Below are 27007 nucleotides of genomic sequence, written 5' to 3'. Positions count from 1 at the left end.
TAGCCAGAGTGGGCGGAGCGCGCGCCGGGTAGCTGCGGGTTAGGAGTGGGTCGCGTCGCCGCCAGGCAGCGATGCGGGCTTCGGGGGTGAGGGCGCGGCCGCCGTGTCCTGCGCTGCTGCTGCTGCTGCTCTTCCTCCTCCTCCTCGGAGCCGCCGAGTCGGTGCGTCGGGCCCGGCCTCCGCGCCGCTACACCCCGGACTGGCCGAGCCTGGACTCTCGGCCGCTGCCGGCCTGGTTCGACGAGGCCAAGTTCGGGGTGTTCGTGCACTGGGGCGTGTTCTCGGTGCCCGCCTGGGGCAGCGAGTGGTTCTGGTGGAACTGGCGGGGCGTGGGGCGGCCGGAGTATCAGCGCTTCATGCGCGACAACTACCCGCCCGGCTTCAGCTACGCCGACTTCGGACCGCAGTTCACCGCGCGCTTCTTCCACCCTGAGGAGTGGGCCGACCTCTTCCAGGCCGCCGGCGCCAAGTGAGTGTGGGCGCGGGGGGCGACACCCCTTCCCCGCTGGGGCGGCAGACGGGAGGTAGGGCCGGTCGCCTCCACGACCCCAGGGCCCGCGTGTGACCTCCTGCGGCTGCAGGAATGTGCGTGGCACACCCGATGACGAGGAGGAGGTGCTCTCGCTGGGGACTGAAAAATGAAGGTTGAGGGGGATGGCGAGCTGGGAGGCCCTCGGCATCTGCACCTGTGCACGGAGAGGGCTGGGCTTGGGCCATACCTGATGCTCCTTCCAGATTGATAGCACCATCAGGACTCCAGGGTTTCAAATCAGCGGTGTGGAGCCTGGTCCTAGTTCAACTGTAAACCTGGACAAGTCACTGCAGCCTCCCTGCAGCATCTTGCATAGTTACAGAAAGGGATTGTATCCGTTGCCTTCAGCCCTAATGTCTCTAAGAGGGAAAGGGAGGGGTCTGCAAACTGGCCAGAGGGGGTTGGTCCTCTGCCAATTTTTTAAGGCCTAAGAGGTGAGAATGTTTTTTTTTTAATTAAAAAAAATTTTTTTTTAAATATATGGAACGCTTCACGAATTTGCGTGTCATCCTTGTGCAGGGCCATGCTAATAATCTTCTCTGTATCACTCCGATTTTAGTATGTGTGCTGCTGAAGCGAGCACGAGAATGGTTTCTACATTTTTAAAGGATTGTAAATTTTTTTTTATTTTTTTAGATGGAGTCACTCTATCACCCAGGCTGGAGTGCAGTGGCGTCATTTCGGCTCACTGGAACCTCCTCCTTCTCCTGGGTTCAAGCGTTTCTCCTGCCTCAGCCTCCCAAGTAGCTGGGACTACAGGCGCCCACCACCACACCCTGTATTTTTAGTAGAGACGGGGTTTCACCATGTTGGCCAGGATGATCTCCATCTCCTGACCTCATTATCTGCCGGCCTCAGCCTTCCAAAGGGCTAGGATTACAGACATGAGCCACCGCGCCTGGCCGATTGTAAAGTTTTTTAAAAAAGAATATGCTACAGAGAGGAATGTGGTCCACAAAGTAAAATAAAATACTATGTGGCCCTTCTAGTTCTGGAGTTCCCTACTCTGGTGGGTGATTAAATCATAATGTGTAGGCATTACCAATTTTTCTGCCATAAAAGAAATTAAATGTTGAGTGATTTGCTTATTATTTCAACACTTCCCTTTTCTCCCAGTTACTAGGTCTTTTGTCACCTCTATAATAAATGAGAGGCAATTTACATAGGCTCGATAAACGAAACAGCTTAGTTTTCTGTTTTTGTTGCTTTGAGACAGTTTTGCTCTGTAGCTCAGGCTGGAGTACAGTAGCAGGATCTCACCTCACTGCAACATCCACCTGCCAGGCTCAAGTGATTCTCATGCCCCAGCCTCTCAAGTACCTGGGACTACAGGCATGCACCATTATGCCTGGCTAATTTATATTTTTTTTAGTAGAGATGGGTTTTCACCATGTTGGCTGGGTTGGTCTTGAACCTCTGACCTCAGGTAATCTGCCTGCCTGCCTTGGCCTCCCAAAGTGCTAGGATTACAGGTGTGAGCCACCGTGCCTGGCTAGCAAACAATTTAGTTTTCTGTCATCTGCCATTTCCAGTAGAGACAGTAGAGATCTTTCTCCTTCAAGGCAAAGGGTGGAAGAAAGTTAATCATTTATACCAGAAGTGTTGAAGAATCAGACAGCTCAGGTGCACTTTTTTTCCCTTACCTAATCCTTCCTTCCCTCTGGGCCTCCTCCTTCACTGGGGACTGAGGACTGGGACTTCCTCAAATCTGCTGTCATTCTTGGAGCAATGCCAAGGGGAATTGTGACTGCAGCAGCTTCCTGGATATCACTAATAATCACTGGTACAAGTACATTTGTTGTGGTCAAGTTCTTTCAGCCATTTAAAAAGCCTCAGACATGCTGGGCAAGTTCATGCAAGTTCACTGCCCACTTCTTTTCTCATGTGGTTTTACTGTCCACAGGTACGTAGTTTTGACGACAAAGCATCATGAAGGCTTCACAAACTGGCCTAGTCCTGTGTCTTGGAACTGGAACTCCAAGGACGTGGGGCCTCATCGGGATTTGGTTGGTGAATTGGGAACAGCTCTGCGGAAGAGGTGGGTGTCTAGGGATGGTTACTCTGTCATTTCTGTGGATCTGGCTGTCCAAAGTTCTGTCCCTTCTCTACTCTTGTATGTTTTCTAGGTTTGTATTTAGCAAGTAGCCTGAAGGGCTTCTGGCCCTTGAATTAGCAGTGTTTGATGCTTCACAGTTTTCACGTGGCCAAAGGGGACACCATTAGAGAAGTTAATGGCCGTGTCTGTTTAGATGGATACACAAAATAGACTACCATGCTCCTTGATGTCCATTTTGAGGAGTAGTGTCTGTTCGTATAAATCATAAAATTTGATTGGAACACAGTCATGCTTATTCATTTATGCATTGTCTATGACTGTTTTTGAGCTACAGTTTGAGAGCTGAAATGGAGACCAAATGGCCTGCAAAATCTAAAATACTCTCTGGACCTTTAAGAGTTTGCTGACTTGGCTGAGCATGGTGGCTCTCACCTGTAATCCCAGCACTTTGGGAGGCCGAGGCAGGTGGATCATGAGATCAGGAGATCGAGTTCATCTGGCTAACATGGTGAAACCCCATCTCTATTAAAAATACAAAAAATTAGCCAGGTATGGTGGCACACACCTGTAGTCCCAGCTACTGCAGAGGCTGAGGCAGGAGAATCACTTGAACCTGGAGGCAGAGTTTGCAGTAAGCTGAGTTCGAACCACTGCACTCCAGCCTGGGCAACAGAGCAAGACTCCATCTGAAAAAAAAAAAAAAAAGATTTGCTGACTCCTGTCACCTGCTCATTTTGTTTCCTAGCACTGTGCTTTGCTTATAGTCCTGCTATAAAACTCTGAGATGTTGATTAGATACGGACTTTAGGAGTCATGATTTGTACCTTTATATCTATCGATTCCCTGGGTTATATGATGAAATACTTGTTTTTTATCTGTGCCATTGCTTCTTGCATTGTAAGGTTTTTGTAACACTCACCATTCTTAATCCAAAATAAGCTTTTCTTTATGTGAAAATAGGTCATCAACCACATTTCATTTTGGGTGTATTAAAAACTATTATGTAAATCTTAGGTAAATAAAACAGTAAACCTACATTCATTTCAACTGTGTGGAAAATATTACTAATGATTGTTTCTGAGTAAGAGTACTTTGGATATTTTATTTTCTATATTCCAATTTCTTTAAATATAAAATTTTATGATTAACAGGGAAGATTTTTTGTTGTTGTTGTTTTTGTTTTTGTTTTTTTTGAGACGGAGTTCCACTCTTGTTACCCAGGCTGGAGTGCAATGGCGCGATCTCGGCTCACCGCAACCTCCGCCTCCTGGGTTCAGGCAATTCTCCTGCCTCAGCCTCCTGAGTAGCTGGGATTACAGGCACATGCCACCATGCCCAGCTAATTTTTTGTATTTTTAGTAGAGATGGGGTTTCACCATGTTGACCAGGATGGTCTCAATGTCTTGACCTCGTGATCCACCTGCCTAAGCCTCCCAAAGTGCTGGGATTACAGGCTTGAGCCACCGCGCCCGGCCAGGGAAGATTTTTTTTAAAACAGGACTGTATGATTTTTTGTTTTGTTTTAAGACAGAGTCTTATTCTGTCACCTAGGCTAGAGTGCAGTGGCACAGTCTCAGCTCACTGCAATCTCTACCTCCTGGGCTCAAGCCATCTTCCCACTTAGTCTCCCAAGTAGCTGGGACTACAGGCTCACATCACCACACTCAGCTAGTTTTTAAATTTTTTGTGGAGATGAGGTCTCGCTGTGTTGCCGAGACTGGTCTCAAACTCATGGACTCAAGGGATCCTCCCACCTGAGGCTTCCAAAGTGGTGGGATAACAGGAGTGAGCCACTGCACCCAGCAGGACCATAAGCTGTTGAGATAATTGACTTAAAAGGTAAAAGATGGGGCCGGGCGCGGTGGCTCAAGCCTGTAATCCCAGCACTTTGGGAGGCCGAGGCGGGTGGATCACGAGGTCAAGAGATCGAGACCATCCTGGTCAACATGGTGAAACCCCGTCTCTACTAAAAATACAAAAAACTAGCTGGGCGTGTTGGCGCGTGCCTGTAATCCCCGCTACTTAGGAGGCTGAGACAGGAGAATTGCCTGAGCCCAGGAGGCGGAGGTTGCGGTGAGCCGAGATCGCGCCATTGCACTCCAGCCTGGGTAACAAGAGCGAAACTCCGTCTCAAAAAAAAAAAAAAAAAAAAAAAAAAAAAAAGGTAAAAGATGGTTTAAAGAACACTGGTTTAAATAACATTTTGGTATTAAGATATTTATGTATAAAAGGTAGTTATGTATATAATCAAAAGCATAGTAAACCCCATCATTCTGCTTAAGTGAATGGTGAATAATTTAAGGAAATGGTTTTGAATCCCATCCCTCTCTACATGCTTTTATGGGTGAGTTTCACTGAGATGAAAAAATGCTAAAACTGATTCTCCTTAAAATATTTGTTCTATGCCTAATGACAGTTGCAATTCTGTTTTTCTATTTAAGGAACATGCGCTATGGACTGTACCACTCCCTGTTAGAGTGGTTCCATCCACTCTATCTACTTGATAAGAAAAATGGCTTCAAAACACAGCATTTTGTTAGTGCAAAAACAATGCCAGAGCTGTATGACCTTGTCAACAGGTAAGACACAGAAATATTTTGACCTTATGACTTCTTTTTTGTTTTGTTTTGTTTTGTTTTGAGACGGAGTTTCTCTCTTGTTACCCAGGCTGGAGTGCAATGGCGCGATCTCGGCTCACCGCAACCTCCACCTCCTGGGTTCAAGCAATTCTCCTGCCTCAGCCTCCCGAGTAGCTGGGACTACAGGCACACGCCACCACGCCCAGCTAACTTTTTGTATTTTTAGTAGAGACGGGGTTTCACCTTGTTGACCAGGATGGTCTCGATCTCTTGACCTCGTGATCCACCCGCCTCGGCCTCCCAAAGTGCTGGGATTACAGGCTTGAGCCACCGCGCCCGGCCTGACCTTATGACTTCTATCAGTGAAATCAGATCTTTCTATATAGGGTGCTGTTAGTGGAAGAGGGACAGGTATGAAAAAAAAATCTAAAACACATCAAAATAATAAAAAGTGGTGTTTTTTTGTTTATTTATTTATTTATTTATTTTTTGAGACGGAGTTTTGCTCTTGTTACCCAGGCTGGAGTGCAATGGCGTGATCTCGGCTCACCGCAACCTCCGCCTCCTGGGTTCAGGCAATTCTCCTGCCTCAGCCTCCCGAGTAGCTGGGATTACAGGCACGCGCCACCATGCCCAGATAATTTTTTGTATTTTTTTTTTTTTTTTTTTGAGACGGAGTTTCACTCTTGTTACCCAGGCTGGAGTGCAATGGCGCGATCTCGGCTCACCGCAACCTCCGCCTCCTGGGTTCAGGCAATTCTCCTGCCTAAGCCTCCTGAGTAGCTGGGATTACAGGCAGGCGCCACTATGCCCAGCTAATTTTTTGTATTTTTAGTAGAGACGGGGTTTCACCATGTTGACCAGGACGGTCTCGATCTCTTGACCTCGTGATCCACCCGCCTCGGCCTCCCAAAGTGCTGGGATTACAGGCTTGAGCCACCACGCCCAGTCTTCATTTATTTATTTTATCTTTATTTTTTTAAGATGGGGTTTCACCATGATAGCCAGGCTGGTCTTGAACTTCTGACCTCAGGTGATCCACCCACCTCAGCCTCCCAAAGTGCTAGGATTACAGGCATCAGCCACCGTGCCCAGCAAAAGTGGTGGTTTTATTAAGACAAAATATGTTCTTTCCTCCTGCATTTCATAACTTCTGTCATGTGGTCATATTGCCTTATACTTTGAAACAATCACACAAAACCCAGGATGGTAGAAAGTCAAAATTTTAGTTCCCTTCTTGCATGCCGTTTCCCTATGTCAGGACCCTGGAGAGGGGGGTGTTTGGCATAAGGCAGATTTGTGTTTGAATTCTGGCTTCTGTTACTTACAAGCCTTAAACAGAACACTCTCCTGAGCTTGATTCTCACTCTGTTAAATGAGGATGATAACGCCTTCTTTGGCCGGATTCAGTGGCTCACCCCTGTAATCCTAGCGGAGGTAGGTGGATCACCTGAGGTCAGGAGTTCGAGACCAGCCTGGCCAACATGGTGAAACCCCATCTCTACTAAAAATACAAAAATTAGCCGGGCATGGTGGTGCATGCCTGTAATCTCAACTGCTTGAGAAGCTGAGGAAGGAGAATTGTTTGAACCCGGGAGGTGGAGGTTGCAGTGAGCCGAGATCACGCCACTGCACTCCAGCCTGTGTGATGGAAGCAAGACTCCATCTCAAATAATAATAATAGTAATAATAATGCCTTCTTTGTAGGGTTTAGAATAGTAAGTGAAATGAATCTGTCATGGTGCCTGGTACAAAGTAAGGGTATTATTATTATTACCATTATTTGTTAAATGATCACTTTCACTTAGGGATTTGTCACTAGTCTTCACCATGTTTTATTCCTAGTTTGCCTTTCTTGAGCCTGGGGGCTCATAGAGGATAGTAGACCCTTAAAAATTCAGAGGCAGCTGTCTGGACTCTCACTTTAGAGCAAAGGAAAATCACCTTTAGCCAGGCACAGTGGTTCATGCCTATAATCCCAGTATTTTGGGAGGCTAAGGTGGATCACTTTAGGTCAGGAGTTCGAGACCAGCGTGGCCAACATGGTGAAACCTTGTCTCTACTAAGAATGTAAAAATTAGCCAGGCATGGTGGTGCATGCCTGTAGTCCCAGCTACTTGGGAGGCTGAGGCAGGTGAATCGCTTGAACCCAGGAGGTGGTTGCAGTGAGCCAAGATCGTGCTACTGCACTCCAGCCTGGGCTACACAGCAAAACTCTGTCTCCAAAAAAAAAAAAAGAAAAAGAAAAAGAAGGCCAGGCGCGGTGGCTTATGCCTGTAATCCCAGCACTTTGGGAGGCTGAGGTGGGTGGATCACAAGGTCAAGAGATCGAGACCATCCTGGTCAACATGGTGAAACCCCATCTCTACTAAAAATATAAAAATTAGCCAGGCATGGTGGTGCACACCTGTAATACCAGCTACTCGAGAGGCTGAGGCAGGAGAATTGCTTGAACCCAGGAGGCGGAGGTTGTGGTGAGCCGCGATCAAGCCATTGCACTCCAGCCTGGGTAACAAGAGCAAAACTCCATCTCAAAAAAAAAAAAAAAAAAGAAAAGAGAAAGAAAAGCAAAAAATTACCTTGTATCCAGATTCTATCTAGATGACTTCTCTTAAGAAAATAGTAACGGTTGACTGGATGTGGTGCCTTACGCCTGTAATCCCAGCATTTTGGGAGGCCGAGGTGGGTGGATTATGAGATCAGGAGTTCAAGACCAGCCTGGGTAACATGGTGAAAAGCTGTCTCTGCTAAAAATGCAAAAATTAGCTGGGCATGGTGGCATGAGCCTGTAATCCCAGCTACTCGGGAGGCTGAGGCAGGAGAATCGCTTGAACCCGGGAGAGGGAGGTTGCGGTGAGCCAAGATTGCGCTACTGCATTCCAGGCTGGGTAACAGAGCAAGACTCCATCTCAAAAAAAAAAAAAAAAGGAAAGAAAGAAAATAGTAACAGTTGTAAGAGACCGTCAGAGGCATACACAGCTTCAGACATTACTAAATCTGAAATCCCCATTTTTTTCTTACTTGGCTTTGTTGCCTTGAACCAACTACTTAATCTTTCAAGATCTTGATTTTTCTATCTCTAAAGTGGGGATAGAGTCATGAGAACTAAAGAGGTAATGAGTTTAAATTGCCTAGTACAATTTCTTATACACAGTAAATCACAGACCCTCTGGGTGATATCTTGCCACTTAGTGATCCTCTTAGAGTTTACTTGCCTGATTATGGTATACAGTGGACAGTTTGGCATCAGGCAGATTTGTATTTGAGTTCCAGTTCCTGTTACTTACAAGCCTTGTCACCTAAAACAAATTGCCCTGTTGAGCATCAAATTCTTGCTGCTCAAATGAGAATAATAATGCTTACCATATAGGTATATACATACGTATTTATATACATGCACACAACATACATGCCTTATAAAGCTCAGAGTAATAATACATTAAAGGTGCAAATGGGGCTCCAGTGGATTCTATGAAACCTCTATAGTAGAGACTTTGGTCATTATCCACAAAAAGGCATTTTGGGAATAGTTCAAACTCTTGAAACATCTTCAAAGCAAATCTTAGTCTTACAGTCCTGAAGCACCATTTTGTTTTCTTTGCTTCCTTGAAACACCGTTCTTAACTGGAATTGGTTACTGAAAGGAAGCCACATTGCTTGTATGCTGATTACACCTCCATTTTCTAAAAAGGCATAAAGAAAAAGATTAGGCCAGGCACAGTGGCTCATACCTGAAATCCCAGCACTTTGAGAAGCCAAGGCAGGTGGATCACTTGAGGCCAGGAGTTCAAGACCAGCCTGGCCAAGATGGCAAAACACAGTCTCTACTGAAAATACAAAACTTACCCAGGCGTGGTGGTGCGCACCTGTAATCCCAGCTACTTGGGTGGCTGAAGCATGAGAATCTCTTGAACCCAGCAGGTGAAGGTTACAGTGAGCTGAGATCATAATACTGCAGTCCAGTCTGGGGGACAAAGCAAGACACTGTCTCAAGAAAAAAAAGGAAGAAAGGAAAAGATCAGGAGGAAATATACCAAAATGCTGTGTTTGTTTTATTTTATTTTAGAAAAAGATTAGGAGGAAATATACCAAAATGCTGTGTTTGTTTTATTTTATTTTATTTTTTTCTTTGATCTCCGTACTTTAGGATGTGTTTGTTTTAAACAGTGGTTTTATTAGCAAACTGATCTTTTGTCATCTCTTCAGCTTTCCACATCCTCTACACTGTGATAATTTTTATGGCACATATTTTCAAAATGGAGGAAAATTAATTTTGAAATATTTGTTGCAAAAATCAGTCCACTAGTCAGACGCAGTGGTGTGCACCTGTAGTCTCAACTACTCAGGAGGCTGAGGCAGGAGGATCACTTGAGCCCAGGAACTGGAGTCTCTAGTGCACTGTGATTGCACCTGTTTATTGATAACCACTGCACTCAAGCCTGGGTAACATAGCAAGACCCCATCTCTTAAAAAAAAAAAAAAAAATTGGTCCATAAGACTTTACTGTGAATACATTCAGATAATAAGCTCTGTCCTGATCACATGTCTTCTAGCTATAAGCCTGATCTGATCTGGTCTGATGGGGAGTGGGAAGCTCCTGATGCTTACTGGAACTCCACAAATTTTCTTTCCTGGCTCTACAATGATAGCCCTGTCAAGGTATGTGATTGTATGACTTCTTACTTATCTCTTATGAAGAAAGGAAGTACAAGGAGTCAAACTCTGGAGTAGACAGCATCAGCAATAATAAACAGTAATATCAACATGGGGACAGTAGGGACTGGAGCACTTAGTGGATGTTAAAGATTTCTCCTTTAGTCTTCCCTGGTTCCCTTAGAGTATAAGCTTTCTTCTCCTTTAGTTCTCCAGCACCAGGCTAGAGTGCAATGGCGTAATCTCGGCTCACTGCAACCTCTGCCTCCCAGGTTCAAATGATTCCACCTCAGCCTCCCAATAGCTGAGATTACAGGTGCCCACCACCACGCCCAGCTAATTTTTGTATTTTTAGTAGAGACAGGGTTTCGCCATGTTAGTCAGTCTGGTCTCGATCCCCTGACCTCAGGTGATCTGCCCACCTTGGCCTCCCAAAGTGGTAGGATTATAGGCATGAGCCACCATGCCGGGAAATCTCCTTTAGTTCTTAACTTTGACAATATAGGTTTAAACAGTGGTAAATTTACCTAGTAGAATAAAAGTAGTAATTACAATTCCCAGACTACTACAGAGAAAATAAACTCTATTAAGCAAACAAATGTTATAAATGAGAAAAACACCCAAAAGATATTAAAACATATAATAAAAGATAAAGAAAACATATAAAAGACAAACAGGCCAAGCACAGTAACTCATGCCTATAATCCCAGCACTTTGGGAGGCCAAGACAAGCAGATTACTTGAGCCCAGGAGTTCAAGACCAACCTGGGCAACGTAGTGAGACCTCATCTCTACAAAACATGAACAAAATTAGCTGAGTGTAGAGGCATGGACCTGTAGTCCCAGCTACTAAGGAGGCTGACGTGGGAGGATCGCTTGAGCCCAGGGGGTTGAAGCTGCAATAAACCTAGCTCATGTCACTGTACTCCAGCCTTGGTGACAGAGCAAGACCCTGTCTTCAAAAAAAATAAAATGTATAAGATACACAAAACATACAAAATTAAATGGTAGGAATAAAATGCAAATGTCTACAATCCCACCTATTCTATATTGATTTTATAGTTTACCTCTCAAGGGGCAAACTCACTTCCCTTATATCTAAATTCTAGGGGGAACATTGCAACGTTGCCCACCCAAGCCCCCTCCCTATCATCAGCACTATTAGGCAGTGCATAATGGCTGCCCATTTACAGTTTGTGGTTTTTTTTTTTTTTTTTTTTTTTTTTTTTTTTTTTGAGACGGAGTTTCGCTCTCGTTACCCAGGCTGGAGTGCAATGGCGCGATCTCGGCTCACCGCAACCTCCGCCTCCTGGGCTCAGGCAGTTCTCCTGCCTCAGCCTCCTAAGTAGCTGGGATTACAGGCACGCACCACCATGCCCAGCTAACTTTTTGTATTTTTAGTAGAGACGGGGTTTCACCTTGTTGACCAGGATGGTCTCGATCTCTCAACCTCGTGATCCACCTGCCTCGGCCTCCCAAAGTGCTGGGATTACAGGCTTGAGCCACCGCGCCCGGCCTACAGTTTGTGTTTTAGTGTACTTGCAAAGTAGCAGAAACCCTAATCTTCACTATAGAAAATTTCAAAATTGCACATGTTCTGGATTTGTTGTGGATTTAAAAGAAAAATCTTAAGTGTAAAACCAGTTTGTACTGATGAACCTTGGTAGTTCATAAACCTCTAAGGGTCCCTATTACTAAACTTAGAAAATGGGAAGAAAGAAAAAAGAGATTCTATATGATGCATAGAGACAGATTAAGAGTGGTTTTCTGGAACTTGATGAATGTTTAGGACCTCACAGGTGTGCAGTTCATCCCTGGGTAATGAACTCTGATGTGATCTCATATCATAATTGTCCACATATCTGTCTCTGAAAGTCTCTGCTAAATCATTGAGGGCAAGAACTCTGTTTTATTTACCTTAGAAACCCAGTGTCTACCACAGTGTGAGCCTCATGGTAGTTGCTGAATAAATAAGATAAGTAGCTGGGTGTTGAACCAAGAACTCAGATTGTTAATACTCCATTTTTCTCTGAAATGGCATCTACATACCTGTTCAGGGTGTATACCTATGGAGCCAGGTCGCTTGCTGTGTGAGGTTACAGTCAAGTGTTTGCAATGAAGGAACATTACAGAAGGAAAAACAACTAGCCAAAGATGCAGGATTAGAAAAGGGAAGAAAATGATGTCAACCCGAGTCTTTTTGGCCTGTCTCCTTTTTTTTTTTGAGACAGAGTCTTTCTCTGTTGCCAGGCACCAGGCTAGAGTGCAGTGGTGCGATCTCAGCTGACTGCAACCTCCACCTCCCCGGGGGTTCCAGCAATTCTCCTGCCTCAGCCTCCCGAGTAGCTGGGAGTACAGGCATGCGTCACCATACCCGGCTAAGTTTTTTGTGTTTTTGGTAGAGACAGGACTTTCTCCATGTTGGTCAAGCTGGTCTTGAACTCCTGACCTCAGGTGATCCTCCCGCCTCAGCCTCCCAAAGTGCTGAGATTACAGGTGTGAGCCACCGCGCCCAGCTGTTTATTTTTATAGACTTAAAAGGTAAAGTTAACTGCCTAAGATCCTTGACTGCTAGGTGCTGGAGCCTGCTATGAACCTCAAAGCCCTTGATAATCTTGTAATCAGGTAATAAACTCTGATATGATGTCATATTGTAATTGTCCACATATCTGTCTCCTCCTCTGCTACTCTGTGCTGGATTGTTGAGGGCAAAACCTCTGTTTTTTGTTTTTCATTTATTTATTTATTTATTTATTTATTTATTTTTGAGACAATATGTTGCTCTGTCACCCACGCTGGAGTTCAATGGCGTGATCTCGGCTCACTGCAGTCTCCACCTCCCGGGTTTAAGCAGTTCTCCTGTCTCAACCTCCAGAGTAGATTACAGCCACCATACTCAGCTTATTTTTGTATTTTTAGTAGAGCTAGGGTTTCACTATCTTGGCCAGGCTGGTTTTGAACTCCTGACCTTGTGATCCACCTGCCAAAGTGCTGGGATTACAGGCGTGAGCCACCACACCTAGGCTTTTTTTTTTTTTTTTAAGTGAGATTAGCTTAAGACTTCTTTACCTAGGTAAGGTTGAGATTATATAGTTGGAAAACAGCCTGCCATGGGTTCAGATACCTGATTTGTAGATCCAGCTTTTGAAACTGCCTAGGGGGCGTGGCCTCAGGCAGATCCTCTCCTATCCATTTCTCCTCTTATGGAATAAGTGGTTTACCAGATCATCTTTTTTTTTTTTTTTTTTTTTTTTTTTAGACGGAGTTTCGCTCTTGTTACCCAGGCTGGAGTGCAATGGCGCGATCTCGGCTCACTGCAACCTCCGCCTCCTGGGCTCAGGCAATTCTCCTGCCTCAGCCTCCTGAGTAGCTGGGATTACAGGCACACGCCACCATGCCCAGCTAATTTTTGTATTTTTAGTAGAGACGGGGTTTCACCATGTTGACCAGGATGGTCTCGATCTCTTGACCTCGTGATCCACCCGCCTCGGCCTCCCAAAGTGCTGGGATTACAGGCTTGAGCCACCGCGCCCGGCCACCAGATCATCTTTAAAGCAGACTCTTCCAGCCCTAACATGTATCTCTGCAGCAGGGTTTCTCTGACTCAGTACTGTTGACATTTAGGGCTGAATGGCTGAATATTTCTTTGTTGTAGAGGCTGTCCTGTGTATTGTAGGATGTTTAGTAACATCCCTGGTCTCTACCCACTAGATGGTGTACCACCCTAGTTGTGACAATCAAAAATGTCTCTAGACTTTGCCAAATATCCCCTCCAGAGCAAAATTGCCTCCAATTGAGAACTGCTGCTCTAGACTAACTTTCTTGCTTTCAAATAGAGCCTTACTAAAATGCGTTACATAAAGAAGTCAAGCGGTTTTACTCCTCATGGCCAAATATTCTTTCCCTTCTTAGGATGAGGTGGTCGTAAATGACCGATGGGGTCAGAACTGTTCCTGTCACCATGGAGGATACTATAACTGTGAAGATAAATTCAAGCCACAGAGCTTGCCAGATCACAAGTGGGAGATGTGCACCAGCATTGACAAGTTTTCCTGGGGCTATCGTCGTGACATGGCAATGTCTGATGTTACAGAAGAATCTGAAATCATTTCGGTAAGAGCACCTTTTGAGTTTTTTGTTTTTTTAATGTCATGCAGGCAAGAGTGTAGTGGCACGATCATACCTTACTGTAACCTCAAACTCCTGGGCTCAAGTGATCCTCCCACCTCAGCCTCCTGAGTAGCTAGAACTACAGGTGTGTACCACTACATCCAGCTGATTTTTACATTTTTTTTGTAGAGACAAGGTCTTGCTATATTGCCCAGGCTGGTCTCAAACTCCTGGCCTCAAGAGATCTTCCACCCTCAGCCTCCCAAAGTACTGAGTGACAGGTATGAGCCACGGCACCTGGCCTGAGTTCATTATTTTTTAACTGCAGATCTCAAACCAGCTTTTGTTTTTTGAATCACCTTCTAAAACACTATGTGTTTGATTGATTTTAATTTTTTTTCCTTTTTTTAAATTTTACTTGAAGTTCTGGGATACATGTGCAGAATGCGCAGGTTTGTTACGTAGGAATACATGTGCTATGGTGGTTTGCTGCAAACTATCAACCTTTCATCTAAGTTTAAGCCCCGCATGCATTAGGTGTTTGTCCTAATGCTCTCCCTCCCCTTGTCCCCGATCCCCCTGACAGGCCCCAGTGTGTGATGTTCCCCTCCATGTGTCCTTGTGTTCTCAATGTTCAATTCCCACTTATAAGTGAGAACATGTGGTGTTTGGTTTTCTATTCCTGCGTTAGTTTGCTGAGAATGATGGTTTCCAGCCTCATCCATGCCCCTGCAGAGGACATGCACTCATTCTTTTTTATCGCTGCAAAACTAGCTTTTTATGTAAAAGTGATGGAAGCACTCTGGATAGAAGTGCAGGTCAATAGAACCCTTTTAAGGTCATTGAATAGACAAACAGAAACCTGTCCTAAGGAAATAATTAGAATTACACAAGAAAGTTGTGCAGAGAGAGGTCCTTCCCAGGATTATTTTTATTTATTTATTTGAGACTGAGTTTCGCTCTGTCACCCAGACTGGAGTGCAGTGGCACCATCTCGGCTCACTGCAATCTCTGCCTCCCAGGTGATTCAAGTGATTCTCCTGCCTCAGCCTCCTGAATAGGTAGGATTACAGACACATGCCACCATGCCTGGCTAATTTTTGTGTTTTTAGTAGAGACAGGGTTTCTTCATGTTGGCCAGGCTGGTCTTGAACTCCTGGGCTCAAGCGATCCACCCTCCTCGGCTTCCCAGAGTGCTGGGATTACAGGCATGAGCCACTGTGCCCAGGCCCCAGGATTATTTTTAATTGAACATATGTATTGTTTCAATTTCTTATAACTATGAAGGGATAATTAGGTGGATTTGGAGGTTTTCCTTAACCATAAAAATGTTGACAAATTGCCGGGCGCAGTGGCTCCAGCCTGTAATCCCAGCACTTTGGGAGGCCGAGGCGGGTGGATCATGAGGTCAAGAGATCGAGACCATCCTGGTCAACATGGTGAAACCCCATCTCTACTAAAAATACAAAACATTAGCTGGGCATGGTGGCGCGTGCCTGTAATCCCAGCTACGCAGGAGGCTGAGGCAGGAGAATTGCTTGAACCCAGGAGGCGGAGGTTGTGGTGAGCCGAGATCGCGCCATTGCACTCCAGCCTGGGTAACAAGAGCGAAACTCTGTCTCAAAAAAAAAAAATGTTGACAAATGTAATATGGGTTAATGCTTAGAGCATTGAGTGAAAAAATAAGTTGTATATTGGCTGGGTGTTGTGGCTCATACCTGTAAAGCCAGCACTTTGGGAGGCCAAGGTGAGAATATTCCTTGAAGCCAGGAGTTCAAGACCGCCTGGCTAACATAGCAAGACCCCATCTCTAGTTTTTTTCTTTTTTGTGTGTCCTGAGGAAAAAAAAAATTATATATATATATATATACATATATATATATATATTTAAACAAAGTTACGTATTGGCTGGGCATGGCGGTGGCTCATACCTGTTGGGAGGTCAAGGTGAGAGGATTGCTTTAGGGCAGGAATTCAAGACGAGCCTAAACAACACAGTGAGACACTCATCTCTATTTTTAAAAATAAAAATAAGTGGCCGGGTGCAGTGGCTCACACCTGTAATCCCAGCACTTTGGGAAGCCAAGGCAGGAGGTTCACAAGGTCCGGAGTTTGAGACCAGCCTGGCCAACATGGTGAAACCCTGTCTGTAAAAAAAAAAAAAAAAAAATTAGGCAGGTGTGGTTGCACACACTTGTAATCCCAGCTACTTGGGAGGCTGATGCAGGAGAATTGCTTGAACCCAGGAGGCAGAGGTTGCAGTGAGCTGAAATTGTGCCACTGCACTCCAGCCTGGATGACAGAGCAAGACTCCATCTCATAAGAAAAAGACTGGAAAAACACACCAAAAGTTAATGATTTGGTATCATTTGGAGTACTGCAATGAATTCTTATGATAAATTCTTAAAAAAAATTTTTTTTTTTAAGACAGGGTTTCACCATGTTGATCAGGCTGGTCTTGAACTCTCAACCTCAGGTGATTCGCCTGCCTTGGCCTCCAAAGTGCTTGGATTACAGGCGTGAGCCACCACACCCGGCCAAATTTTTTTTTAAAGGCTAGAGTGCAATGATACAATCTTGGCTCATGCAATCTCCGCCTCCCAGGTTCAAGCAATTCTCTTGCCTCAGACTCCCAAGTAGCTGGGACCACAGGTGCCTACCAACAAGCCCGGATAATTTTTGTATTTTTAGTAGAGATGGGGTTTCACCATATTGGCCAGGCTGATCTTGAGCTCTGGACCTCAGGTAATCCACCTGCCTTGGCCTCCCGAAGTGCTGGGATTATAGGTGTGAGCCACCGTGCCTGGATGAATTCTTTAAATTCGATAATGAATTTAAAATTTTCTATATGTAACCCTAGTTTTCCTGGGCTGCCTAGATATGCATAATACTTGTTCAAGGTCACAGTAAAAACATACACGCCAGGCTGGGGATGGTGGCTCACGCCTGTAATCCCAGCACTTTGGGAGGCCGAGGCAAGAGTTCAAGACCAACCTGGCCAATATGGTAAAACCCCATCTCTACTAAAAAATAATAAAAATTAGCCAGGTGTGGTGGTACATACTTGTAATCCCAGCTACCCAGAAGGCTGAGGCAGATCACAAGGTCAGGCGTTCAAGACCAGCCTGACCAACACGGTGAAACCTCGTCTTGGCCAGGCGCAGTGGCTCACGCCTGTAATCCCAGCACTTTGGGAGGCCGAGGCGGGTGGATCATTTGAGATCAGGAGTTCGAAACCAGCCTGTTCAACATAGCGAAACCCCGTCTCTACTTAAAATACAAAATTAGCCGGGCATGGTGGTACATGCCTGTAATCCCAGCTACTCGGGAGGCTGAGGCAGGAGAATCACTTGAACCTGGGAGGTGGAGGTTGTAGTGAGCCAAGATTCTGCCACTGCACTCCAGCCTGGGCAACAAGAGCAAAACTCCATCTTATAGCATGATTTTTCAGTTTACTCATATGAGCCTAACCTGCTTTTATAGTGACAAAAATATGCATATGGAATTTTTAGGCTGGATGCAGTGGCTCATGCGTATAATCCCAGCACTGTGCGAGGGAGGTCTAGGTGGGCAGATCACCAGAGATAAGGAGTTTGAGACCAGCCTGGCCAACATGGTGAAACCCTATCTCTACTAAAAATACAAAAAAATTAACTGGGTGTGGTGGTGCATGCCTGTAGTCACAGCTACTCGGGAGGCTGAGGCAGGAGAATCCCTAGAACTCCATTGTACTCCAGCCTGGGCAACAAGAGTGAAACTCAAAACTTTGGCTCAAAAAAAAACCATTTTTTTTTAAACAGCAGAAAATATGTACAAAACAAGGTGTGCCTTAGATCCTATTTCTTCTCTCACTGTGTATTTTAAGCACGATGCCAGGCTTGGCAATCATAGCTAGACTTTCATTGTTTCTGTTCTCTCCAGGAACTGATTCAGACAGTAAGTTTAGGAGGCAACTATCTTCTGAACATTGGACCAACTAAAGATGGACTGATTGTTCCCATCTTCCAAGAAAGGCTTCTTGCTGTTGGGAAGTGGCTGAGCATCAATGGGGAGGCTATCTATGCCTCCAAACCATGGAGGGTTCAATGGGAAAATAACGCAACATTTGTATGGTGAGTCTTGTCTTCTGTTGTGTGTAAGAACAGGACTGTGCCCCATCCGGAACTGGTATCTCCTTGGGTCCACAATGTTATAAGTCAGGCTGGAACTTGCCCCGAGAAAATCCAAAAGCTGTTATTTTCCTACCAAATTTGTATACCATTTGAGTTACGTGCTAGGCTACTAGGTTATCTTTGACTGGTGAGGGGAGAGAGTGGGTTTGGTGAAAAGGGAAGAAGCAACAAAGCATCAGTCAGTTTATTGAGATTATTACCCTGCCCCCTAAAAATAGTAATAATGAATGTTTGCATTGCACCTAGGGCCCCATTCTAAATTCTTTCCATTTATACTAGACTTCTGGATCTAGTTATTTGATCTTTGGCCCCAGTTTTTCCACTGCAGAATGGAGTGATAATACTTTATAGTGTCGTTGTAAGGATTAAATGAAATGAGTGCCAGGCACAAACTAAGTGTTCAATAAAAGGGAACTGCTTATATTATACTAGAGAGCTTAGGTCTCTGGATCTAATCCCTCTGTTTTGGATGAGTTTCTGTTTAGTGGTTGTCTTAGTCCATTTTCTGTTGCTATAACTAAATCCTACAGACTGGATTATTTTTTTTAAGACAGTTTCACTCTGCCTCCCAGGTTCAAGCAATTCTCCTGCCTCAGCCTCCTAAACAGCTGGGATTACAGGTACCCGCCACCATGCCCAGCTAATTTTTGTAATTTTAGTAGAGATGGGATTTCACCATGTTGGCCAGGCTGGTCTTGAACTCCTGGCCTCAAGTGATCCACCCACCTCTGCCTCTTGAACCTCTGGGATTACAGGCATGAGCCACTGCACCTGGCTCAGACTGGATAATTTTTAAAGAATAGAGGTTTATTTAACTCACAGTTCTGGAGGCTGGGAAGTTCCAGAGCATAGCACCAGCATCTGGTGAGGGCCTTCCTGCTACATCATGACATGGTTGGAACAAGAGTGGTCATGTCCACTGAGGTCTGTCTTCCTCTTATAAAGCCATCAGTCCCATCATGGGGCCCTACTCTGATTACCTTATCTGATCCTAATTACTTCCCATATCTGATCCTAATTACTTCCCAAAGGCCTCACCTCTAAATACTGTACCATCAAAACATATGAATTTGGGGATTAAGTTTCCAACACATGAGATTTGGGAGACACATTCAAACCATAGTGATGATGTTCATCCTCCTCAATCATAGTGAAATCTCAGAACAGGCATGGTGGCTCACATTTGTAAACTCAGCACTTTGGGAGGCCAAGCTGGGTGGATCACCTGAGGTCAGGAGTTCAGTCAGGCCAACATGGTGAAACCCCATCTCTACAAAAATACAAAAATTAGTTGGGCATGATGGTGGATACCTGTAATCCCAGTTACTTGGGAGGCTGAGGGGAGAATTGCTTGAACCCAGGAGGAGGAGGTTGCAGTGAGCCAAGGTCACGCCATTGCACTCCAGCCTGGGTGACAGAACAAGACTCCGTATCAAAAAAAAAAAAGAAAAAGAAAAAGAAACAAAAAAAATAAATATCTGAACAACAAATTTGTCTTCATTGCATATCTTGTTCTTGTTATAGTCTCTCCTATGTTCACATCAATTTGTAATAGAAAAGGGATTTGAATAATAAGGTAAATGGCTTCATTTACGTGAAGTAACTGGGAGGCCGAGGTGGGCAAATCACCTGAGGTCAGGAGTTCAAGACCAGCCTGGCCAACATGGCAAATCCTTGTCTCTACTAAAAATAGAAAAATTAGCCAGGTGTGGTGGTAGGCACCTGTAATCCCAGTTACTCAGGAGGCTGAGGCAGGAGAATCACTTGAACCAAGAAAGCAGAGGTTGGAGTGAGCCGAGATCATGCCACTGCACTCCAGCCTGGGTGACAGAGCAAGACTCCATCTCAGAAAAAAAAAAAAAAGAACTTAAGGAGCCAAGCGAGGTGGCTCATGCCTGTAGTCCCAGCACTTTGGGAGGGCAACGCAAATGCATCACTTGAGGCCAGGAGTTCAAAACCAGCCTGGTCAACATAGCAGAACGCTCCCTCTACTAAAAATACAAGGTTAGCTGGGCATGGTGGTGCACATCTGTAATCCAGTGGCTTGGGAGGCTGAGAGACAAGAATTGCTTGAATCCAGGAGGAGGAGGTTGCAGTGAGCCAAGATCACACCTCTGCACTCCAGCCTGGGCGACAGAGTGAGACTGACGGGCAACAGAGTGAGACTGACTCAAAAAAAAAAAAAAAAAAAAATTTAAAATGGGGAATGCATAAAGTTATGTATCAGGATAACAAGCCAGGTATGTTTGACAGTATTGTATCTGTTTTCCCAGGTATACCTCAAAAGGATCAACTGTTTATGCCATTTTTAAGCACTGGCCAGAAAATGGACTCTTAAACCTTGTATCCCCCATAACTACCTCAACTACGAAGGTAATCAGCCCTTGTCAGTCCTAAGATGTAACTTTCTCTAAAAGAATTGGCAGATGCTTCCTTTCTTCCTTCCCCATCGGGTTTCTCCCATATTCATACCTCTTTTAGACTGGCTTTCCTGCCCTAGCCCAGCGTGGCTGTTTTCCACCATATTCAGCTTGTATTCTATACTCATTAGTGCATTACCAATTTTTTTCATTCCCTTTTGTTTTCTGCAGATAATGATGCTGGGAATTCAAGGAGATCTAAAGTGGTCCGCAGATCCGGATAAAGGTCTGCTCGTCTCTCTGCCCCAGTTGCCACCCTCTGCCGTCCCTGTAGAGTTTGCTTGGACTATAAAGCTGGCAGGAGTGAAGTAATCATTTGTGTGCAAGAAGGAAGAGGCACTGCCTGCTGTTTTGCTGCCTCAGTTTTTTTCTTATAGTACCATCGCTATAATCAGTGCACTTCTCTTCCCCACCCAGAGATGGGCTTTTCCAACACATTTCAGTCCAAGGAACTGCGTATATTACCCTGATGTCTTAATGGACCAAAGATCTGAGATCCATTGTGATTATATCTGTGGCAGGTCAGCAGAAGAAGGGACTGAACAGTTAAACTTTGAGTTCATTAATTCTAATATTTGGAAATTATCTACAGTGGAATCTTCCCTCTGTTCTCTGATAACCTACTTGCTTGCTCAGTGCCTTTAAGCCAAGTCACCCTGTTGTCCACAGGAGGAGGTGGAAAGGATTTGGCAAGGTCAACCACATGCTATTGAGTTAGCATCAGTTGTCACCAACATGCCTTCTGCAAGGGGCAGGAGAGCTTTGGGGGAAAAGAAAAGGCTCACCAGGCTGCTAATGGTCAACTCTTCAGAAATTTCCAGAGCAATCTAAGAGCACCAAATTTCGCTGTGTTTACAATGATACTATTAATAAAATGAATGTGATTCTGCTCTTTTTAAATGTGATCAAATAAAAAAATTTGTGTGTCATTTCATTTCTACCAAAAAAACATGGTGTAGCTTTCTTTTCCTGGTTTCAACTTAGACTGCTTATAACTTTATGATCAGTTTCTGGGTTTTTGTTTTTTTTTTTTTTTGAGGCGGAGTTTCGCTCTTGTTACCCAGGCTGGAGCGCAATGGCGCGATCTCGGCTCACCGCAACCTCCGCCTCCTGGGTTCAGGCAATTCTCCTGCCTCAGCCTCCTGAGTAGCTGGGATTACAGGCACAAGCCACCATGCCCAGCTAATTTTTTTTGTATTTTTAGTAGAGATGGGGTTTCACCATGTTGACCAGGATGGTCTCGATCTCTCGACCTCGTGATCCACCCGCCTCGGCCTCCCAAAGTGCTGGGATTACAGGCTTGAGCCACCGCGCCCGGCTGGTTTTTTTTTTTTTTTAAAGCTTGTAGAGTCTCCTTAACACTGAACAAAAAAATGTAATTCCTGTGTTTTTTCTGCTTCTCACTTCTAGTACCATTCTTTTGAGTTGAGTGCCAGTTCAGCCTCTTTGTTATAGAGCTAATCAAGTTTTCTATTTCATTTTTACTTAATAAATATATTTAGAAATCTTGTTTTGTTTTGAGGCAGAGTCTTGCTCTGTTGCCGAGGCTGGAGTACAGTGGTGCAGTCTTGGTTCACTACAACTTCCACCTCCCAGGCTCAAGTGATCAGAATTTTTTTTCCGGGGGGAAGGCGGGTAGGGATGGGTTTCACCATATTGCCCAGGCTGGTCTTGAACTCATGGGCTCAAGTGAACCACCCACTTCAGCCTCCCAGAGTGCTGGGATTACAGTTGTAAGCCACCACACCCAACCAAATAGATGTATTTAGAAATCTTTACTCAGCATTTAAGGAATACATGTTTTTCTCAAGCACATGTGGAACATTTGCAAATCTCAAATACCAAAGCAGCAGCAGCATATAAGCTATTTAGTGTGTCTACAACACAATTAAACAACCATAACAAAACTTGGGGAAGAAAAAAAATCTATGTTTGGAAGTTTTAAAATAAACTAACTCATTGTGTTACTGATTCATAAATTGTGCCATGAGATAAAAAGAATTCCACATACATAGTTCTGGTGAGACAAATGAAGCCTGGTTGTGAAAGAAAAGTAGAAATTAGTGTAAGTAGATTAGCATAGCCAATTTTATTTAGATCTCTTTCTGCCCAGAGTTAGAGAGCAAGTTGGTAATAATAATATTGCTTATATAGTTCCTCACAGTCTTTTTTGTTTTGTTTTTTGTTTTTTGAGACTGGGTCTCGATCTGTCACCCATGCGATCTTGGCTCACTGCAACCTCCACCTCCCAGGTTAAAGCAATTCTCTGCCTCAGCCTCTGAAGTAGCTGGGCTCATAGGTGCCCACCACCACACCCAACTAATTTTTGTATTTTTAGTAGAGACGGGGTTTCCTGACCTCAGGTGATCCGCCCACCTTGGCCTCAAAAAGATCTGGGATTACAGGCATGAGCCACCACGCCCGGCCAAGCTTCTTACAAATCAAGGTCCAGGTGGGTTGTTTCCTTTCCCTTAGCAGGTGGAATAGGTCTGTGGAGAGTGACAGGCACAAATGGTTTGCTATGAAGACACGGTTGAAACCCCTTACAAAATGGAAGTTGGGCCAGACAAAGTGGCTCACACCTGTAATCCCAGCACTTTGGGAAACCGAGGTGGGCAGATCATGAGGTCAGGAGATCAAGACTATCCTGAATAACACAGTGAAACCCCACCTTTATTAAAAATACAAAAAATTAGCCAGGCATGGTGGCACATGCCTGTAGTCCCAGCTACTGGGGAGGTTGAGGCAGAAGAATTGCTTGAACTCCAGAGTCGGACATTGCAGTGAGCCTAGATGGCACCAGTGCACTCCAGCCTGGGCAACAGAGCACGTCTCTGTCTCAAAAATAGAAAATGACGGTCCAAGATGTGTTCCGGTTCTTAAACTTGAACTCCTGGCCTCAAGCCATTCTCCCACCCCCGCCTCCCAAAGTGCTGGGATTACAGGTGTGAATGAACGAGCCTGATCCAAATTCTTAAACTTTCCATACTGTATCAGATGTCGCTAATAAATCTGTATTCAGTAAATCAGTGTTGGAGGGTCTTCCACAATGGAGATAATAAACTGCATGCCTTAAAACATTTGACCTCAATTCAAACGTTCAAAGTCAACCATTGTTGAAATTGCCGGACAAGATCAGGATGGATTGCAATGAAGAGTGGTTGAACCTCTTACAAGGGCTCACAGTGTGTCTCAATTCTTCAGCTAGGGACCTAGGGACCTTGGGAGGCCACTCACTCTCATTTGCCACAAAATCCTAGTATGACAAATTATTATTTTTTTATTATTTGTTTATTTATTTAGAGATGGATTCTGGCTCTGTTGCCCAGGCTGGAGTGCAGTGGTCCAGTCTCAGCTCACTGCAACCTCCGCCTCCAGGGTTCAAGCAATTCTCCTGCCTCAGTCTCCCAAGTAGCTGAGATTATAGGCATCCGCTGCCACACCCTGCTAATTCTTGTAATTTTAATAGAGATGGGGTTTTACCATATTGACCAGGCTGGTCTCAAACTCCTGATCTCAGGTGACCCACCCACCTTGGCCTCCCAAAGTGCTGGGACTACAGGCATGAGCCACTGCCCCTGGCCTCACATATTGAATTAGAAACTTCATTCACTAATATTCAACTGCCTTTTTCAATACAAGCATTTAAGCCTTTAATATATTTCCATTATCATTTAATTCTAAGTATATTATGATTTCTTTTTTTTTTTTTTTTTGAGACGGAGTTTCGCTCTTGTTACCCAGGCTGGAGTGCAATGGCGCAATCTCGGCTCACTGCAACCTCCGCCTCCTGGGTTCAGGCAGTTCTCCTGCCTCAGCCTCCTGAGTAGCTGGGATTACAGGCATGTGCTACCATGCCCAGCTAATTTTTTGTATTTTTAGTAGAGACGGGGTTTCACCATGTTGGCCAGGCTGATCTCAAACTCTTGAGCTCAAGTGATCCATCCACCTCAGCCTCCCAAAATGCTAAGATTACAGGCATGAGCCACCACGCCTGGCCTATTGTTCCCATGTTAATGTCTATGTGTACTCCATGTTTAGCTCCCACCTATAAGTGAGAACATGTCGTATTTGGTTTTCTGGTTTCACTCTGGCTCATGCCTCCAGCTCCATTCATGCTGCTCCAAATAACATGATTTCATTCTTTTTTATGGCTGTGCTTTTCTCCTATGTTTTCTTCTGAGAGTCTTGTAGTTTTTGTTCTTATGTTTAGGCCTTTTACCTATTTTGAGTTAGCTTTTTTTTTTTTTTTTTCTTTTTGAGATGGAGTCTCTCTCTCTCACCCAGGCTATAGAGCAGTGGTGTGATCTTGGCTCATTGCAACCTCCGCCTCCTGGGTTCAAGCGAATTCTCCTGCCTCAGCCTCCTGAGTAGCTGGAATTACAGGTGCACGCCAGCATGCCTGGCTAATTTTTTATATTTTTAATAGAGATGGGGTTTCGCCATATTATTCAGAATGGTCTCGATCTCCTGACCTCATGATCCGCCCTCTTTGGCCTCCCAAAGTGCTGGGATTACAGGTGAGAGTCACCGCGCCTAGCCTTGAGTTAGCTTTTGTATATGGTGTCAGGTTAGGGTCCAACTTTATTCTTTCACGTGTGAATATCTAGTTTTCCCAGCGTAATTTGTTTTAAAAGACCGTCTTTTCTCCATGGAATGATTTTGACACTTTTGTCAAAAATCATTTGACTATATATACAAGGGTTTGTATCTGGGCTCTCTATTCTACTTCATTGGTCTACGTCTGTATTTATTTTAGCACCACACTCTTTTGTTCAGTATAGTAAGGTTTGAAATCAGGAAGTTTGAGTCCTCCAACTGTCCTTTTTCAAGATTGTTTTGGCTATTCAAGGGCCATTGAGATTCCATGTGAATTTTAGGATGAGTTTTTCTATTTCTGCAAAAAATTCCTTGGGGTTTTAATAGGGATTTAATTCAATCTGTAGATCATTTTGGCTACTGACATTTTAACAATATTTTGGGAGGCCAAGATGGGGAGATCACCTGAGGTCAGGAGTTCAAGACCAGCCTAGTCAACATGGTGAAACCCTACCTCTTCTAAAAATACAGTATTAAGTCTTCTTGGCTGGGCGCAGGAACTCACATCTTTAATCTCAACACTTTGGTGCCCCTAGGCAAGAAAGGTCACTTAAGCCCAGGAGTTCAAGACCAGTCTGGGCAACATGGCAAGACCCTTATCACTACAAAAAATTTAAAACTTAACTGGGTGTAATGGCCCACGTACCAATGGTCCCAACTACTCAGGAGGCTGAGGTGGAAGGATGGCTTGAGCCCAGGAGGTTGAGGCTACAGTGAGCTATGATTGCTCTGCTACACTCCAGCCTGATCAAGAGAATGAGTGAGATCCCATCAAAAAAAAAAAAAAGAAAGAAAGAAAGAAAGGCTGGGTGTGGTGGCTCATGCCTGTAACCCCAGCACTTTGGGAGGCCGAGGAGGGCAGATGATTTGAGGTCAGGAGTTCAAGACCAGCCTGGCCAACATGGTGAAACCCTGTATCAACTGAAAGTACAAAAGTTAACCAGGTATGGTGGCGTACGCCTATAATCCCAGCTACTCTGGAGGCTGAGGCAGGAGAATCACTTGAACCTGGGAGGCAGAGGTTGCAGTGAGCTGAGATCGCATCATTACACTGCACTCCAACCTGGGTGACAGAGTAAGACTCTGTCTCAAAAACAAAACAAAACAAACCAGGCCAGGCACGGTTGTTCACGTCTGGTAATCCCAGCACTTTGGGAGGCTGAGGCAGCTGGATCATGAGGTCAGGAGATAGAGACCAGCCTGACCAACATGGTGAAAACCCATCTCTACTAAAAATACAAAAATTAGCCCGGTGTGGTGGCGCGCCTGTAGTCCCAGCTACTCGGGAGGCTGAGGCAAGAGAATCGCTTGCACTGGGAGGCGGAGATTGCAGTGAGCCAAGATGGTGCTACTGCCCTCCACCCTGGCGACAGAGCAGGACTCCATCTCAAAACAAAAACAAAACAGAAAGCAAAAAAGAAAAACAGTGCTCTAAGCATTTTGTTTGCCTCAGGGCCACTGCAAATGCTACAATGTCTGGAAAGTTTTTCTTGTATCCTCTTCATCTGGATAAATCTTTTTTCCAGCCCTTCAGAAAGTACACCTAGATAGGTCTTAATCATTTTTTCAGGTATGAAATCTAAGGATGCACCCCTCCCTGGAGCTGCCTGCCTGTGTTTGAATCCTGAAGATCGTGATGCACGAGTTAATTAGTGCAAAAAATTCAGAGCAGTGAGTGGCGAATCATAAAGCTGCTCCTTAAGTGCAAGTCAGAAATGATGACACGACTGTTTGTGTAATTATTATCTTCTTGTTTCCTCATATCTTCCACACTCTAAACACAAGAAGCCACAGGCTTTGGCTAATTTCTGTTCATCTTTTTGTTTGTTTGGTTTTTGACAGGCTCTCTGTTTTGATTTCTTTGTTTTTGACAGGCTCTCACTGTG

General features: G+C 44.7%; 1 protein-coding gene and 1 non-coding gene across 2 annotated transcripts; one reads left to right on the top strand and one right to left on the bottom strand.

Moving 5' to 3' along the window:
* Positions 1-21451, top strand: FUCA1 (alpha-L-fucosidase 1). The gene is made up of 8 exons (XM_039474234.2): positions 1-469; positions 2436-2570; positions 5030-5167; positions 9721-9826; positions 13733-13933; positions 17852-18042; positions 20376-20475; positions 20694-21451. The coding sequence occupies exons 1-8, from the start codon at positions 72-74 to the stop codon at positions 20832-20834; spliced, it is 1410 nt and encodes a 469-aa protein (XP_039330168.1). The 5' UTR covers positions 1-71; the 3' UTR covers positions 20835-21451.
* On the bottom strand, positions 1007-1115 carry LOC120366154 (U6 spliceosomal RNA). Its single transcript, XR_005580902.1, has one exon. It is a non-coding gene; the product is annotated as a U6 spliceosomal RNA (small nuclear RNA).
* Positions 21452-27007: the final 5556 nt, after the last annotated feature.

The sequence above is a fragment of the Saimiri boliviensis genome, chromosome 11 (genome assembly GCF_048565385.1).
Source record: "Saimiri boliviensis isolate mSaiBol1 chromosome 11, mSaiBol1.pri, whole genome shotgun sequence".
NCBI classification, from domain to species: domain Eukaryota; kingdom Metazoa; phylum Chordata; class Mammalia; order Primates; family Cebidae; genus Saimiri; species Saimiri boliviensis.
The sequence above is the reverse complement of the archived record's forward strand: the minus strand, read 5'-3'. Positions and strand labels throughout refer to the sequence as shown.